This window comes from Alternaria incomplexa, assembly GCF_024043165.1.
Source record: "Alternaria incomplexa strain BMP 0042 chromosome Unknown scaffold_2, whole genome shotgun sequence".
Lineage (NCBI taxonomy): Eukaryota > Fungi > Ascomycota > Dothideomycetes > Pleosporales > Pleosporaceae > Alternaria > Alternaria incomplexa.
Window position 1 is genome coordinate 901485 of NW_026249851.1, and position 17329 is coordinate 918813.

The following is a 17329-nucleotide window of genomic DNA, read 5'->3' on the forward strand; positions in this document are numbered from 1 at the left end:
AGTCGTAGTTGATGGACTTGGGAATCACAATATTAAGCGAGTGGTGTGGACCGGCGCTCGGACCACCTCCATCACCGACCATGATTAGACAGCCCCTCCCTACCAAGAACAGCAGAAGTAGAGACCTTAGGAGTCTACACTGTCTTTTCTTTCACATTCATTATCAGATCAAGTGAAGAGTTTTCTCCAGTATCTCCCTCGCACGAGGAGGCGCTTTCGGGGTCTCACGATTAATGAATGTCAACGCACGTAATTCATGTAGGCCTGATGCAAAAGATAATATTCGATGCCCACGTAGAAGAGCTTACCATGCGCCAATCAACGCCAATCTCATGCACGATATATACAGTATTCCTCAACCTCCTTGCTTCCATTCCTCTCCACAGGCTAGAGATGCTCGATCGGACCCTCAGGTAGCAGAGGCTCAGCCTTCCTCTCAACACACGCCTTTAGCGGTGGGCGAATGAGGTCGTTGAACAAGAACGTGCCGTATACCAACAAAGCGAAACCTGCAACCTGGAGCCACTTGAAAGTTTCCCAGCCAAGGCCAAGCGACACAATCCAGATGAAAAGGGTGCGGCAAGTATCGATGGTCGAGCGCGAAGTGGCAGAGACGGTGCGAGTGACGGATAGACCGAAGAAGTTGAAGCCACTGTGGCGGGTCAGTGAGAGATAGAGTGAGGGAAGAGGTTGGAAGACATACCCAATGCTGATCATAATCAACACCGACGATACTGCGATAGCGCGGTAGTGCGTCATCTGGTACAATCCCTCTCTCGCGTTGAAGTATCCAGTTCCAATTGCGAAGTGTAGGATGATCATGCCAATGAGCGTAACCAAAAAGCCGAACACACCTTCCCAGCCGACAACCTTGATCGGCTCCATGGCGTACTTTTCCATAATCCTCTCTTCGAGCACGAACTGCGTCGCGGTGAAGATCTGCGCACCAGCAATGAGCAGTACACCGATGATGGTCATGGCAGCTTGAGTAGTAGCAGCTTGCGCACCAACGGAGCCAGTGGTATCATCGTGAATGGATTGGTGCCCGGGCGATGCTTTGTCGTCTTTGGTGATGGCGCCTGCGAGTCCAACAACCGCTACACCAGTAACGACAACAAAGAGCGAAAACCACTTGTACAGTCCCAGATGACGCTTGAGGAACCAGACGCTGAACAGACCGACGAAAAGCACCAGAGCACCTCTAGTCATCTGGTAGATACTGGCTGCGACGAACAGCAGACCAACGTTCATGAGCGTTGTTCCGGCAATGTCGCAGCATGCTGGGAGCGCCAACAAGAAGATGCTTCGTCCCTCGAGTGGTATCCTGCCCTCATCATCGGGATGCGCAGGCTTCAGCGGGTTGGCAACAGCGCCGGTCTCGCTATCATCTGAACCTGGTGTAGCAGCGCCATCGTTGTCCGGGATGGCCTCGTAGCCTGCCTTCGCGCTCGCGTACCGCTGGTAGAGGGTGAATAGGCCGATGACGAGCCAGCAGCCCATTTCACCCACAAACATCTGTAGGGTCTGAAGGACGGGCTGTTCGAAGTGCTGGCGGTATTTCGGCGAGGGAGAGTCGCAGTTGTCGACGCATTGCATGTCCTGGTCGCGCGCGGTCAGTACCAGACTTCGAGTCGGCTGCATGGGAAGGTTTACATACTTGGTACTTGGTTAACAGTGTATTACACACACCTGTCAGCAGCATCATGGCCACCAGGAATGGCACTGCAGCTTTGACCGCCATGGTAGTGATGAGTCGAGCTCCCGGAGTTCAGCGACGCTTATCGGACGCGGTGTCGCAAGTGATGGGCTATGGACAAAGAAGTGTCCAGTGTCCAGATGAACCTCAGAAGAGATGAAGGCAGAACAGAGTATAGATAGATGCAGCGACAGCAAGGTACTAGGCAGCTCTGAGCTGCGACCCGTGATGACTGTCGAGTGAGGCGCGTGAGGCTATGTGACGGGTGATGTAGCAGCTGCCTCGGCGATAAGAGATGGCGCTAACGCTGGCCGCGTTCTCGACGATCCCTGGACGGAAACACCCTTGCAGCTGCGTCTTGTGCTGCAACTCGCCTTCCTTCTTGCATCCACCTCATTCATGGAAACCATCGTACACTATGGAGCCTGAATCAAGATGAAAATATGCAAAGTAGCTGACCTAACGGCAAAGGAGGCTCCAGACCTGTTCGAGTCCGCGTTGATCCTCCCAACCTGTCTCACACTGGTTTGGATGATGGTGACGCGTGACCATGTCGGTCACGCCCGTGCTGGAGGAGCTTTCCCGCTATCGGATCAATGCGCGGCTCGCGTGTGTTCCTTTTTGAAGACGCAAACATGGATTCAAAGGGTATCTAGATCTATCCAAAGGCACGCGTTTGTTGCAAAAATGATAAAGTCGACGTGTTCAATCCAAAAGAAAGACACTTTTTGAGCAGCCTCAACTTCATGCCCACCCTACAAGAACCACCTGAACTCTGGGTTCTTAGGTCCATCCCTGAGCTTCTCAGTCGATACATCCCTAGCAGTGTGGTTGACGCCCTGCTTCGCGTTCCTCCTCTTGTTGTCTACGACCATATAAGCACCTAGCAGCGCGGCACACACACATCCAGTCGCGCCAAAAGCCGCAGTGGTGGCCAGCGCGGGGATGTACTCGGGCGCATCCTGCGGCCTGAAGATGTTGGAGCTGACCACACCCATCAAGTTCGCCAGCGGCACACCAACGGAAGTAAGGGTAACACGTCGGTTCTCGTCGGCAACGTTGTTGTTGTACCATGTTGAGAGGAGGACAGAAGGTGCGGATGTTCCCCAAGTCATCATGAAGCAGGCGAAGTATGCGACGGTAAGGGAGTGCTCCACGTCGATGGTGGCGTAGATGATGAAGCCGATGAACGTCAGCAAGAAGCCGAGGGCGATGAAAGGGAAGCGGAGACGTGTGTGGTCGGAGGCAAAGGCCAGGATGAGAAGCACGACAGCTCCGACAATGTTGGGCGCAACGGTGTAGAGGTTCGTCTTGATCTTGTCGTAGCCAAGTCGCGCTACAATCTGGGGCAGGAACAACGATACAGACTGTAGCGGTACACCCAGGCAGACCTCAATAGCGAGGAAACCGTAGGTCGAGGTCTCCTTGAAGATCCCAAGCGCGTCTTTCAGATCAAACTTCTGGTCAACAACCGATGACGAGTCAATCTGGATACGGGTAAACGCAAGCTGCTTTTCCGATTCGTTGAGGAATTTGGCTTCAAATGCGTTCTTGGGGAGGTACCAATAGGCGAAGAATGAGAAGCAGACTGTAAGCGCTCCCTCAATGATGAACAGATAGCGCCACGAGTCGAGCTTCGATTCGATCTGGAATACGCCAAAGGCGAGAAGGCCTGAGAATGCGTTCGCGATGTTGGAGGCAGCGTAGAACAGTGCGAGTCGCCTTGCAAGCTCGCCTCGGCGGTAGAAGGTAGTCAAGTAGTAGATGACAAGCGGGAAGAAGGCGGACTCAGCCATACCTGTATACTGTCAGTCATGTAACCTTTCGAGGTCTCAATCCATGTACTCACCCAAGAACCATCTCAAAGCCATCATTCCACTCCAGTTCTGCACACTTGAAGCAAGCAGCGTTGCGCTACCGAAACAAAACATCATGATCGGCAGCACGCGATGCGGTCCGTACTTCTTTCCCAGCATACCAATCGGCGGCGCAAAGATAACGTACGGTACGTAGAAGATACTCAGCATGATGTTGTACTGGTTTCCAACAAAGCCAAGGTCCTTGTCCATGTTGTCCGTCTTTGCGTTGCCCAAGTTACCCTTGTCGAGCGCGTTGAAGAGGTACATGACTGCCAACATGGGCAGTATCCGTAGGTCGAACTTCCATGTCAAAGCCTTCTCGTGCTCGTATGTGGGTAGGTGTTCGGTCGTGCCTTCGACTGGGACGGGCGCGTTGGCATCTTTGGAGGAGGAGAGGGATGCCGTAACTTCAAGGCCGTCCTTCGCGAGTTCTGGGTCTTTGTTCGTCGACATCCTGACAGGCCGAGAGTCGAGGAAGTGTTGAGATATCCTTGATGCTTGACCAAGTCCTAGCTTGGAGCGACGCGACCGAGCTGCGCTTCTTAGGCTGTCGTGAAGGAAGGTGCAATGCGACTCAATGTCGAACGAACCAACTGCGTCCACAGGCTTAAGTACGATCACCGCAAGCTAGCTTCTCCGATTATAAAATCTGCAAGAAATGCACCCATCCCGTGGAGTTACATGCAGCCTGAGGCCAAGCGCTGACGCAGCCGTTTATCCAGGCGTCGCACGGTGGTAGCGAGTGCAAGGTAACATTTCTCCGCTGTCTATCTCACGTCGCGCATGGTCCTCTTGATAAACTCCCTGCTCTTTCTGACCAATACCCATTATTTCGCCTCGTGTCGGGGCATACGCCCGGGGTTTGAGTGGTTCGGCAGCGATGCCTGTATGGAGGGATCGGCATGGAGGAGTGGAGGGGTTCATCCGAGATACCAGATACGGCATGATAAGAAAAGGCCCGTCACCCTGCGGTATCGGAAGGATCCGCGAACACTGCAACTGACATCAAACCTGCGATAATATATCGGTGTGCCTCTCGTATTCAGCTTTGCCGTACATGTACGATTATCGCGACGTCGGGTAATCATTTCGTTGTCCTGTCGTCTGCTGCTAGCGGTGGTGGAGTGGAATTTGGGGTTGTTTCCCGCAATTAGTTATGGTCTGTCCTCTCCACTTCTATTTGAGTACAAGCGGCTATGTTTCCCGTATCATGGTTGATGGCATAGCGTACTTGGAAGTTACTTGCAACCTCAATAATCTTGTAAGATGTAGGACTTATCCGGTGCGCGCATGTTTCTTTACACCTGGCTGCCGCAAACCTACCAGATTTCGAGGTGTGCAATCTTCGCAAACGGCAAAGACAACAAGACTCAGATCAGCCTAATAGTGCTAGGTTTGTACCGAAAATACGTATCTGCTTCTTCACGAAAGAAGAAATGCCCAAGACCAATTCTTTCAAAAGTAGGGATATCTTCCTCGCCAGGACATCCATTACTAGCAACATTACGTTCGACCGAGCGAAGACAAAGGAAGGTGGTTCTTGATCTTGAGTCTTCGCCGAAGTTTTTGGGGGTGGTTAGAGCTAGAGTTAACTCAAAGAGCTCCACTTGCATCGCCTCCTTAATCGTGATATCAGTATACAACGACATTCTTCTCTCGGTCCGCCATGCCCATATTTGAGATGGAGGAGTGTATTGCATACTCGTGCCATCATCTTGTAATACCTTGCTCAGAAGAACCTTGGGAGGCGTCTCGTCTGTGATTTCAAGGTGAGCTTTCACGCGTCTGCCAGAGATGATTAGGTATCCTGCGCGAACTTCTCCAGTCGGATCCAGACCCTTTGGTGTAACAGTGATTGAAGTGACGTGGACCATGCTCTTGTTGGTGATTCCAAAGTCATGTACCCACTTTACGCTTCCTGTCTGTGAAATCCACGACCAGCTAGGCGATTGGTGCGCGCGAGCTTTTGGACCGTCAGTTTTGTGGAACCATTGCAGATCATCCACGATAGTGTCTTCCCACAAGCCAGCAACATAAGAACCGCTTCGCATGAGTTGCATTTGCTTAGCAATCCCCTGCAGTGCGGGTAAAGTATCAGTCTGAAACGTGAGGTTGAGCGTTGAGTAATAGCTCACGATTTCGTACCACTTTTTGGCCATCAAACCGACTGTCTGGCTTGATGTAGGCGTCTGTGGAAATTCCATCGAAAGAAACCCAGTGAGTCTACTTTTGCTAAGACCATACCATGATTGCGAGCTGCTCACGCCACATTCGCACGACCCTTTTCCGATGCACTCCCAAAACAGCTCTTCTTCGGCGAAGTGTACTACTCTTGGAGACAGCAGACGCTCCTGGAATGCCCAAGCCCGAGTGAGTAGTGGAAGCTTTGCGTCGCCGAATGTTCGATGCTGCAGTGACCTTTGACTATGCAGAGCAAAGGCTTCCATGCCCTTGTGGCGTATCTTACGTCTCGCATCAGTCGTATTAGTATCAGGATCCGTATAGAAGCCGCCATTGCAGTTAGCGGACTTCGTTGCGGCAAGCGTGACGAAACTGTTCGAATAGATGGAAGCCATCTTGCTGCCTTCATGTCGCCAGTCATCGAGATCGTCTTGCAATATGCACAATGAATCTATCCACAGATATTCCAGCCCAAGACGCCAGGTGAGATCGACAGCATCCTTGAAGGTACGAGGCAAGGAATGCCATTCGATGTTGTCGTGAAACTGCAGTTCCGTCTTGCGGGTCGTCTGCAAAGCGACCGAACCTCCCCAGCAGTGACTGAGACAGACATAACAACCTCGCTCGTTCGAAGACGTCGTGTACAGTTGAAGTTTCTGGTGTTTACTTATGTGTGGTAGCCGCGTTGGAAGCGGTTTTGGAGTCGATGCGTGGCCACAGGTCATGTTGGCATGATTAGTACTACAACTCTCCAGCCAGTTCGTTATTTGATCCGCGGACAATGTTGCATTAGAGTTCGCGGGCTCTAGTCGTCTCGGTCTTATAGACGGCCACGGGCAGGTACTGTCTGTTATGTTTAGTAACGATTGACCTGCTTTCGAAATATAACGACTTACTTTCGAAGATGAAAAGATCAATCTCTTCCGTTGTATCCTCGTGACTGGAACTGTCAAATCGAAGTTTGAGCGTACCATCTCCTTCAACAAAGAGATGAACATTGTCGTCCGTTGTGAGGTTCAGTTCGTACTCTCGCAGGACACAAGCCACTAGTGAACATGATTGGCAGCCCGAGCGTGAAGCGGCATTCATTGCGTGAAAGCTCATATCCAGGCCATTGCTTGTCACGACCAGGTTTTTACACACAGTGCATTCGTGCAATACGATTTTTGGGACGCTTGCAGGAAGCACAGCAGTGGCGGAGTCCACGACGGGGGTCCAAGCGGATGCGATGGTTGTTGCCGCTTGGGGGAGGGCCCAAATCGACCGACGAGTGTTTTTCGGCTTGAGGCCCATCTTGTCAGCCTGAATAGGAACGGCTTCGAGTTCTCTTGGATTGTATGAGGCTGGCTTGTTGGTATTCCTTCACCACATTGTCAGGATGGCGGGGTTAGTCGCCCCCAACATCTCAGCCGCACAGTCTACGTCTATCAGATCGCACGTGACATTTGGCTCTGATGTTCCAAAGTTATTCTTCCTGTCAATCACTCGCAGGTGTCTTGGTATGGAAAAACGTTATACCGTGGTCAACAATCTTCAATTCAATCTTCCACAGAATCGGGGTATGATGGCTGGGCAAATCACTAACCAAGACTTGTTGCTTCATATCAATTCCGCTGCGCCGCCTTGGCTGTTGAATTCGGAATGGGGTTATGCGGGCGGTTATCAGAGCAGGGTAGCACGATACGTTATCGGAGGACCCACAACCAAGCCTCTTCCAACATGAGCGCACGACAGCTTCCTGGATGCGGCAGCTTCACACGGGCCGTGTCTTGTTTGTAGATCATCCTGATAGCGCAAGAACGTCTGTCGTTAGATCACTGATTGGGTGAAGACTTTCCAAGGGTTCGCACGGTGAGTGTACCAGAATATCGTCATCTTCATCGCGCGAGCTATGAGTACATTGCAGGCTCTTGGTTCAAGCGGACATATTGTCTTCCAAGTCGTCTATATTCGAATAAGGAAATGTGTCTGCTGAAGCTCCGGAATACGTCTCGTGCATGATGACTGCATAAGACGCAACGACAGATCTGAGGAGAACAGAGAAGAAACGCAATTGGAATGGTACATCCAACCATAATATACAACGCCAGTGGGTATCCTGTAAACAAAGTGAGGCTTTTACTCGTGAACGCCTCTACCGAGTGCAGATGAGAAACTTTATACATAAGGAAAAGAGAGACCAGACATTGTTGTCTTACGGGTTATGGGCTACTTCCTTTCCCTTCGAGGAGCGAGGGTGCAGGAAGTTAAGCCCGCCCTTGGCGACACCAGCGACATTGAAATGCAGAGGCTCCTTGGGTCCCTTCTCCCTGACCGGCATCTTACGCTTGGAGCGACCCGAGACGTACATTGGCTGCTGCGCATGACCGTTGCCATTGACGTTGGGCATGCTCTGCTTCGACCGCAGCTTGGGCTTCTTGTCGCGATGCTCATCATCTGTGGTTTCCGTGTCGAAGCTGCGAAGGCTACTGCGCTCGGAGGAGAAACGCGGATGACTGGAATGGCTTGACGACTGGGTTGGCGCACGCTGCAGAGGGCTCAGAGGGCTCAGCCTAGAAGAACGGACCGATGATGCTGTCTGAGCGCGCTCGATCGGACTCAGCATGGCAGCGGAGTTGGCGAGGACGTCCAGCCCCGAAGGCGCCCTAGTCGCCATCGAGTGAGTTCGAGATGAATAAGTAGGAGGAGGATCCTGGTAGTCGTACATAATCTCAGAGTCCAAGCTCTTGTATTTGGCAGTGCCGTCCAGCTCCTCGTCGTGTTCCCAACAGGTCTCGTCGATGCCGGTCACGGGAGGCAAGAATCGAATTTCGTTCCAGGTGACATCTTCATACTGCAGGGTGATGTACAGGAGATCTCCTTGCATTTTGTCATGCGCGATGCAGTGGTCCTCCAGGAAAGGATAATCCCATACACCACGGTGAACGAGATCAGGTGGTAAGAGCGTCAGCGCCATGCGGCCATAGGGCTCGTCGGCTGGGCGATGACCGGTCATTGGCATCCACGGTCTGCCACGGAACACGCCCTTGAAGGCAGTTTCGATGCCATTCGCGAAACAGGAGCTATCCGGACTGGGGAATTCGAGGGTTTGCAGCAGCTTGCGCGAAGCACATCGTCGGTAGCCGTTGCTGTCCGGGTCGTACGCGAACCTCTGCGATTTGCGTGGGACGAAGACGACACGTACGCTCCACGAAAGGGGGTACTTCTTATCAGTTCGAATCGGAAGTTGACCAAGGGTGTGATTTGACTGCATCAACAGTGGCATTGGCGGCGCAGGCGAGGCCTTTGGTGTTGACAGACGCGTTTTTGGCGTCGAGGCAGCAGGCGTGACGTCTCGCGACATGCCACTGAACTGCTCCACCCGGTCGACTCTGTTCTCCAAATCCATGCTGAACTCGTCTACCATGGTGAGCCGCTCGCCCTGCACCTTGATCTGATCGCTGAGCTCTGTTGTCCTATCCACCACAGCCTCGACTCGGTCATCAATAGACAACTTGAGAAGTTGCATGTTGTGGTACATGCGCGCCTGTACTGCATGGTTGGTCCGCACCAGCTCTTCTCGAGCAAGGCGCTCCCTGAACAGCTCCTGCTTCAAGTCTTGCTCCAGCGTCTCGAAGCGCTTGACCTCCTGCTTCAGCCGCTTCATCTGCTCTACTGCCTGTATGTATGCCTCGGTTGACACAGTCGAGATGGGCTGGGCCTCATGGTTCCACGCCTGGTGTCCGCACCCACAGCGGGAGCGTATGATGGAGTCGGGATAGAAGCTACGGCAGGGGCAGCGCTGGCGGGCGCCCCGCCCCTCAGACGGTGGGAGGATGAAGCCGCATTCTCCGCGGGGGAGCTGAGGTTCGTCGCCAGGCGCGGGGTTTCCAGTCGGATGGACGGGGGCCTGGATGTTGCTATGGAACATCAGGAGTCGACCTGAGGTGGTGGTCGTAGCGTGGTTGCTGTATGGGTAATGGGCGGCTCATGGAAGGCCGGCAGAGAGGGTCTCTGGGTGTACGGAAGGAGCGACTGTGTCTACGGTATCGCACGCAGGGGAGACGAAGCCAAGAGCCTGAGGCACAACGGTTAGCTGGGGCGAGGCTCGTAATATACAGGCACAGGCATGTCGCCCGGGTATGTATGGGGCTGGCGCACAAGATAAGCAATCATGGACTACGTACATTCAGAGCCGGACAGGCGGTGCACGCGGGAGCATCCGAGTGGAAGGTGGCACAATCAAAAGGATGGCAGACCTGTGCACCCGTGGGTGAGAGGGAGGGTTGGAGCAGCGGTAGAGAGCGTAGGAGCGCAGTGGGTGCTGGTCAGGTTTTGGGGCGCTGGGATGTGCAGGTACTCTTTGTTTTTGGCATTGGAACTAGCTCCCGCGCCGGGGATGGCCAGCCCTGTGCTGGGCGGGGACAGTGCTGGGCTGGTTGTGGGTGCGGTTGGAAGCTGGAGTTTGGGGTGTGTGGTGGCCGCCGAGCCAGGAGTAAGAGATAAGACTCACGCCCTCTGCCAGAAAACGCGCCAATGACACGGCGGGCGTGGGAGCCTCGAGACCGCCTGGAGTCGCCGCAGGCCCCATGTGCCCTCTCATTGCGTGCCTGCGCTGCTGCAGCCGCAATGCCCTGCAGCACACCGGGTGGCTTCTCGACACGGCGCCCCTGTGCGACGCTTTATCGCGGCCACGGCATTCATCTGATATGCGCCTGTCTCCACCGCCCACAAGACGTGCCATGCCCTGCCTCTGGACGGTGAGCCAAACCCCACACGAGCCGAGCCTGACGGCCTGAGGCCATTTGTAACACTTCTTCGTCATAGCAGACGCGGAGCAGCGCCCCGATTCCGCAGTGAGGATGCCGGTTCTGGAAGACGCTGGTCCACATGCAGCGTCGTCAAAGGTTTCCAAGGTTGGATAGACATGGTCGTCACCCGTACCAGACGCTTCGTAGGCGCCCGAGAGCGAGGGAAGGATCCATGGTGGTCTGTCCCTTATCGCGACTTCCTGATACACCCCACGCAGCCTGGGGTTCGCTTATCTGATTGGCTTCCCGTCGCATCAACGCAGAACAACTTTGGAACCGCCTTCTTTTTGCCAGCGCGCTGAGGACAGAGATAGTGGCCCGATTGTGGCAAAATCACTCAATGCCACACAGCCCAAGAAGCCTGTACGTCCGCCGTGTTCTCTGCTGCTTCTACACCGCCGACGGCCTTCTGTTGCTGCAGCGAACGATCGCCATTTCACATGCATGCCCGTCACCTACCCGGCACTCAGGCTTCACGGCATGCATCAACATTCGCACCCGATCCAATGCCGGTCGTTCCTTCTGCACGGGGCCTTCGATGTGGCAAGGCGCGCCTGCTCCATTGGTACTCGAGCACCAGCCTCATCCGCATCCTCTGAATGTCCATTGATGCATGTAGGCAGCGGCGTGGTAATGGGGGAGCCCGTTTTGTCGAGTCAGGGGTCTGACAGTGTTGCGTCGATATCTTCTCAACCCAATTCTGAGGTCGACGCTGACCAAAACACGCCACACAAGCCACCCCTTGTTCGTGAGACAGACCCTCTCCAGCGCCAACGTAGGCGGCACAGTCAATCGTCTCAAGCGGCGCAGCGCCTGAAGAGTTGGTGAGTTCAGGATAGTCGTTCTGAACGCGCTCTGTCAAACGCGCTGTCACATGAGACGGTGTGTTAATCCGTCGCACGCTCCTCCAAGTAGCGCGCTGCAGGACCGCGCACCAGCTCAACCACCGAATCCCACGTCACGTAAAGACGTTACACACGCAGGGCCTCGGCGAAACGTGGACGATGCTTGCCACGATGACTGATTCGTCCCACACAGCGCGGCATGTTCATCAAATTCCATGACTTCGCTTCCATCGCGGTGGAACCGATGGGGTAATGGATACCAGTTCCTTCCAAACACTGCAGACTTCGACTGCACGTTTGCTCCTTCGAGAACTCCTGCTACCGGATACTTGGTAAGTATGACATCTGTACGACCACGGAAATATATCTTTTCACGTCGCGAAACGTCGGTATCCCACGTCCTCTTAGCGACATGCCATACCACTTTTCTTCTTCGGCACCGTCACGGCGTGTTCGCTTGATGACATTGCATCGCTCAATCGCGTCTTACTTACGCCCTCAACTCCCCATCCAACCAAATACCCTTCACTTCCACCCAGAAAGGCTAGCCTCGCGGGAGTAGCCGTGGGGCAGCCAGCAATGTGTATCGCGTCCTTCCTGAAACGGCTGTGAAATTCTGCGAATATTTTGTTTGCTTTTCTGTGATCCTGCCACGCGTGCAATCGCTGCAAGTCATCGCACCTTTGGAGGATTCCCACGTGCTGAAAATAAGATGGGAACGGTTGTCGCATTATAACACCGGCTCTCATCGGGCCTGTGCCTCGATCTCTGCTTTCGCGACGACGCGACATGCAACGCTCGAGCACGCGCGGCCCAGGAGATATGAGTGCTCACTCGTAAATTCCTGACGCGATCACGTGGCCAGAACGGCAGCTGCAGTCAGCAGGGAGCGGTCCTTTTCATTTCCATAACTGCGATCGCGGTTGGACTACGTACGGGTAGGGGTGCAGAATCATATTTGGGCCTTCGTCTCAAGAACCGTGCAGCAAGGTTTGGGCTTGCTGACGATGTCTCACTGCCCTCGGAGTTTGCCATGGACAAGGCAGTCCCGGGCACGTCGGGCAGATGACGTCGGAGCTTCGGACGGATCATTCCCCGTCTGAATCTGCCAAGATATCCGAGCATCAAGCCGGTCCTCCTCCAGCAGCGAGCCTAGAGTCGGGGACTACTTACTTTGTCGCGTTCTCCACTACTCTCAGGATTACAAAATGCCGGAAGAGAATTGGATTGCTCATGGAGGCGTCCCCGCGTGCGACTTATGCCATTCCCGGAAGGTGAGTCGCCGACCCAATCGGGCCACTACCTGCATTGCGACTGAAGCGTTGACAGCTCGCAGGTGAAATGTGATCGCAAAGAGCCATGTGCAAACTGTGTGGCAGCCAAGGCGGAGTGCTTGCGCAACAGACACAAGCGCGTTCCTAAGCCTAAAGTTCGGACGTAAGCAACTGCCCATGTCTCGTGCTTGTGACAGATGCAGAACAGGAGTTCTTTTTCTCGATTGGCACCTTTCGTTCCAGCTCTGATGATGATGCAGGGACGAAAAAATAAAAGCTCTCGTGGAGCGGCTGTCGAGTCTAGAGCACTCGGTCCAGAGTGTTCACCGAAGCCCAAGCCTGGCGCAGGAGCAGGAGTGTACAAACAGTTTCGCTGTACCGACCATTGAAGCATCGTCAGACCGACCGACAAAGAGGCAGAGAACAACAAGCTCGCTAGACGTGCCGGCCCCGGTGGCAGCTTCGGATGTTGATAACAGTCCCCAGACAGCACATGAAGCTCGTGTACATATTAGCAAAGAGCTCTCTACCAATGGACTGCTGTCCGGTCATCAGCGTTCTGTCCTCGAGACCGCCATGTCGTTCGTTGACCAGCTATCAAATACCCCAACGCCGACCATGACTGATCGAAGTACTTTTGACGAGTCGATGCATGTTTCCACTGAAATATCCAAGCGCGAGATCTTCAACATTATCCTTGGCAGTAAGTCGATATGCTTGGACAATCTTGACACAGAACTGATGATACTGCTAGCTGAATCCAAAGACCGAGGCAACGCTGCCGTTCGCTACCACACTGTCGATCATGTACCACCAAAGGCGTTTGAGAAGATCGCGCTCGCTTTAATGGAAGGCAACGCGGACGAGAAGACCCTTAATCTGTACAAGGTCATTGTGCACTTTCAAGGCGCTGTTGTACTATACGCAAATCAGCTACAAGGCCCCAAAAGTGCAGCCGTCCAAACGCACATCCAGCAAATGGAGTTCAATCATCTGACAGCAGCGCTTACTGCTCTGGACCGCATTAGTTTCCTAACCGCGCCATCCCTACTACTTGCTCAGGCCTTGATCACTGGGGTACGTCTATGGTAGCTGTGTTACTCCGAGATGATTTACTAATAGATGCAGGCCATCATGATGCAAATTATGGGTAACCCAGTGAGTTGTTGGGAACTCACGGCACATGCATCGCGCACTATTGTAGCTCTGGGATATCACCATATTGATAAGCCAATGCCTGAAAATGACTCCGAAAGCGAGATCTATGCACTTGTCGGCCAATGCGCATTTCTTGACAGTATCATGAGCCTTTTGCTGCTGCGACCAAGATCTCTTCCTCAACTTCCGGTCAAAGCCTCGTACTTGTTACGAGCCGATCCAGCCAGCCCTATGAGCATTCTAGAAATGCTTCCCGTACTCGACAAGATCCTGGATCTGACATTGGACACGAAGCCATCGCCTACTATACTCAACGATGAGGTTGCGCAACTACGGACAAAGATGAAGGACATCTACGAGCTCATGGAGAAGGAACGGCAACTGCATCTCTTGGATAGCAGAACGGATGCTCTCATACACTGGAAAAGCATGGAGTTCAGATACTTTTCTACCCTGACGTCGGTCCACCGCCTCAGTCCCACCGTCACGACAAATCCCTTGGAACGAGAAGAATGCCTACAAAGCGCTCGGAAAGCACTCGAGTGTGCAAAGGACATAGAGGAGCTCGGAAGATCTTTGGATCACTTCATCGAAGGCTATGATCCTTACCTCGCCTGGTAAGTGCGACTAAATTTGATGTCTACACAGTTACTGACGACTACCAGGAGTATGCTTTCTTATCCGCTCTGCCCCTTCTTCGTCGTCTTTTGCAACGTCGTCGGCACATCCAGCGCGCAAGATTTCCAGCTCCTCCAAGATGTCACCGATGGTCTTTCTGCACTCGTTACAGAGAACAAGTATGTACATCGACTACATCGGCTGTGTGCCACGCTGCTGGGTCTCTGCAGGCCCCTGGTGCAGGGTTCTGGTACCCATGGACAGACACCGCACCCGAGCGGAGACTCGACTGGACCGTTGGCGACCTATCCCATGTCGGCAGCTTTCGGGAACGGTTCTGGCATCTTGAACAATAGCGGGAGTGACAACACTGCTGGTATCATGCCATCTTCGTGGAATGACGATATGATGTGGCAGCTGTTTCAGTCGCAACCTTCTCTGGATTGGTTCAACGCTGATATACTGGATCCTTCTTGGGGTCTTGGACAAACACAGTAACTGCGAATCTGAGATACCTATTATGTCATCAATTACACCCACGCGATGATTGTGTCTATATGGTCCGGCATCCTGTTCCCGTATCCGCAGGATATGCGACGTGCGCTTTCTACTAGCTACTGTTGTCCGCGCCGCGATCGTGCGTCGGCATCGGCATCCCGCTTCGGAAGGTACGTATCGCGTGCCGCATATTGTGGGTACGGCACAAGACGCGCACAGATTTCCCGCAGTCGCGTCATGTTATAGATACCAAAACTACTGTACAACGAGTACTATACTCCCCAAGTAACGACTTATAATTAGACCATACTCCTTATATCGGTTACCAAAACAATGACTGACCAACCAGACTACGATGCGATAACTTGGCCCGTCCAACTCACGAGCAAAGTCTACCGCAAAAACAACCCTATCCTGGAACCTAGCAACCGTGCCCTTTCAGCTGCGGGCAAGACCGTCCTAATCACTGGGGCGACAGGTGGCATTGGTCGAGCGATTGCTGAAGCATGGGTAACCGCTGGTGCTAAGGCCATCGTAATAACCGGAAGGAACGAAGAGAAACTACGAGAGGTTGTTGAGAAGTTGGACGCCATAGGTCAAGATAAGACGATGGTACATTCATCTGGGTCCATCGATATCACGAAGGAAGAAGACGTTTCGACGTTGTGGAAGAGGGCAGCAGAAGCCGTCGGCCGAATCGATGTCCTCGTCAATAACGCCGGATCCTTGACGCAAGCTATGATTGGCAAGTGTGAGCCAGGAAAATGGTGGCAGGATTTTGTGAGACCCCTCTCTTTCCTAGAAGCCCCTTCATAGTCACTGACACCTGCTTAGGAAGTGAACGTCAAGGCCGTGCATCTGAACGTGCACCGCTTCCTCGCCCAAGCGCCGGACGGCAAGGGCACCGTGATTTCGGTCTCGACAGGAACATTGGGCGACATGTACCCCGACTTCTCTTCCTACATCCCCAGTAAACTCGCGCAAACTAAGTTCATGGAGTTCCTTCATCATGAGCAGCCTGGCATCCGCACATTCAGCCTCTTCCCCGGCCTCGTTGCAACAGACATGCCGCCGAAGCAGTATCTAGACTTTGCCCTTGACGATCCCATGCTAACAGGAGGCTTGACACTTTTCCTCTCTACAGAAAGAGCAGAATGGTTACGAGGCAGCATGGTGAGTGTGAACTGGGATTACGAGGAGATGGAGATGCACAAGGAAGAGATTTTGGAAAAGAGGTTGACGAAGTTGGCTTTCTGTGATGCGAAGTTTGGGAAAGGAGGTCATCCTTGGGCGACTTAAATGGCGTGGAATAGCTCTGACATCTAGGGATTTTACTTCGCGTTACCAGATGACATACGTACTAAGAACTACGACTGTGCGGCTGCTTGCATTTCCCTTACAGGCACACTCGGTATTCGTCTCTGATACAACAGATAACCCTTGTCAACCAGGATCTACTTGTACGCCACTACATTACCATATAGTTAGTTCGACGACGCGGCTCCAACCATCGACATGTGTACCTTCCTAACATGGTCATTCAATTTATCCTTCCTCGGGAATGGTCTGACACCACGGTCGCAACCGGGTACTGCGCACCAGAACATGTTGCCCGCATCTGGTGGTGCATGGGCCCCGTTATAGTGCCGCACAAGCTCTTGCCGACGACCGAATGTACGTCCATGGCACTGAGGCTCGCTACAAACAAACATGAGCCTCCCAGTAGCGGGCATATATCTGATGACGTCGTTCGTGTCGATGCTTGGTGAGTTCGAACGATAGGTCATGAGGGGCCGCCCGTGTGGGAGAGGAGTGGATAGCGATGAGAACGCAACACCCGAAAGAGTTGGATCAAGAGTCAGTGGCGTATTGTTGAGAGTTCGACCTTGGAAGTCAAACAGTTCTGGCCCCACCATTCCCTGGAGCACGTTGTTTCCGTCATCGAAGGGACTAAACGGCGAATCAGTAGTGCTGTCTTGATGTCAGCCAGGATATTGGAGGCCATAGGCTCTCAGCACATACATGTAAGTGTTCTGGACGGGCTGATAGTGTGATCCCATCGGCTGGTAGACCTCGTTAATATTCTGACACCCATGGAATGAACCTGGAGGTGTGCTATAAGCGTATGCCAATCTAGTGTCAGCTACACTAGTCCTGTCATCATGGTCGACTCCAATCGAGAGCGTGCTCGTGGCATCCGCTGGTCTAGCGATAGTCGATTGACTTTCGTCGAAGTTATCATGATTCGTTACATAAGGAGCGACGGAAGACGCTAAATGATTAGTGAATTCATCTCGTAAATAGCGAAGAACATGCTCACAAGACAACGTGGTGTAAGGTTCGTCAGGCGAGAAACTGGGGCAGTACGGGCATGAAGGACCACATGTGCCAGCAACATAATGCAACCAGC

At 53.2% G+C, this 17329-nt stretch overlaps 5 protein-coding genes across 5 annotated transcripts; 2 read left to right on the forward strand and 3 right to left on the reverse strand.

The window, feature by feature from the left end:
* Positions 1 to 387: 387 nt before the first annotated feature.
* On the reverse strand, positions 388 to 1741 carry J4E90_001803 (uncharacterized protein; the record flags this gene model as incomplete). The annotated part of the gene is made up of 3 exons (XM_051431387.1): positions 388 to 652; positions 704 to 1599; positions 1658 to 1741. The coding sequence occupies 3 exons, from the start codon at positions 1739 to 1741 to the stop codon at positions 388 to 390; spliced, it is 1245 nt and encodes a 414-aa protein (XP_051294521.1).
* A 710-nt stretch (positions 1742 to 2451) lies between these two features.
* J4E90_001804 (uncharacterized protein) lies at positions 2452 to 4008 on the reverse strand (the record flags this gene model as incomplete). Its single annotated transcript, XM_051431388.1, has 2 exons — positions 2452 to 3494; positions 3546 to 4008. The coding sequence occupies 2 exons, from the start codon at positions 4006 to 4008 to the stop codon at positions 2452 to 2454; spliced, it is 1506 nt and encodes a 501-aa protein (XP_051294522.1).
* Positions 4009 to 7930: 3922 nt separating this feature from the next.
* Positions 7931 to 9646, reverse strand: J4E90_001805 (uncharacterized protein; the record flags this gene model as incomplete). Its single annotated transcript, XM_051431389.1, has 2 exons — positions 7931 to 8381; positions 8442 to 9646. The coding sequence occupies 2 exons, from the start codon at positions 9644 to 9646 to the stop codon at positions 7931 to 7933; spliced, it is 1656 nt and encodes a 551-aa protein (XP_051294523.1).
* A 3617-nt stretch (positions 9647 to 13263) lies between these two features.
* Positions 13264 to 14919, forward strand: J4E90_001806 (uncharacterized protein; the record flags this gene model as incomplete). The annotated part of the gene is made up of 5 exons (XM_051431390.1): positions 13264 to 13348; positions 13400 to 13722; positions 13774 to 14420; positions 14469 to 14600; positions 14652 to 14919. The coding sequence occupies 5 exons, from the start codon at positions 13264 to 13266 to the stop codon at positions 14917 to 14919; spliced, it is 1455 nt and encodes a 484-aa protein (XP_051294524.1).
* Positions 14920 to 15252: 333 nt separating this feature from the next.
* On the forward strand, positions 15253 to 16218 carry J4E90_001807 (uncharacterized protein; the record flags this gene model as incomplete). Its single annotated transcript, XM_051431391.1, has 2 exons — positions 15253 to 15699; positions 15754 to 16218. 2 exons carry the CDS (start codon positions 15253 to 15255, stop codon positions 16216 to 16218), a joined length of 912 nt encoding a protein of 303 aa, XP_051294525.1.
* Between the last annotated feature and the right edge of the window lie 1111 nt (positions 16219 to 17329).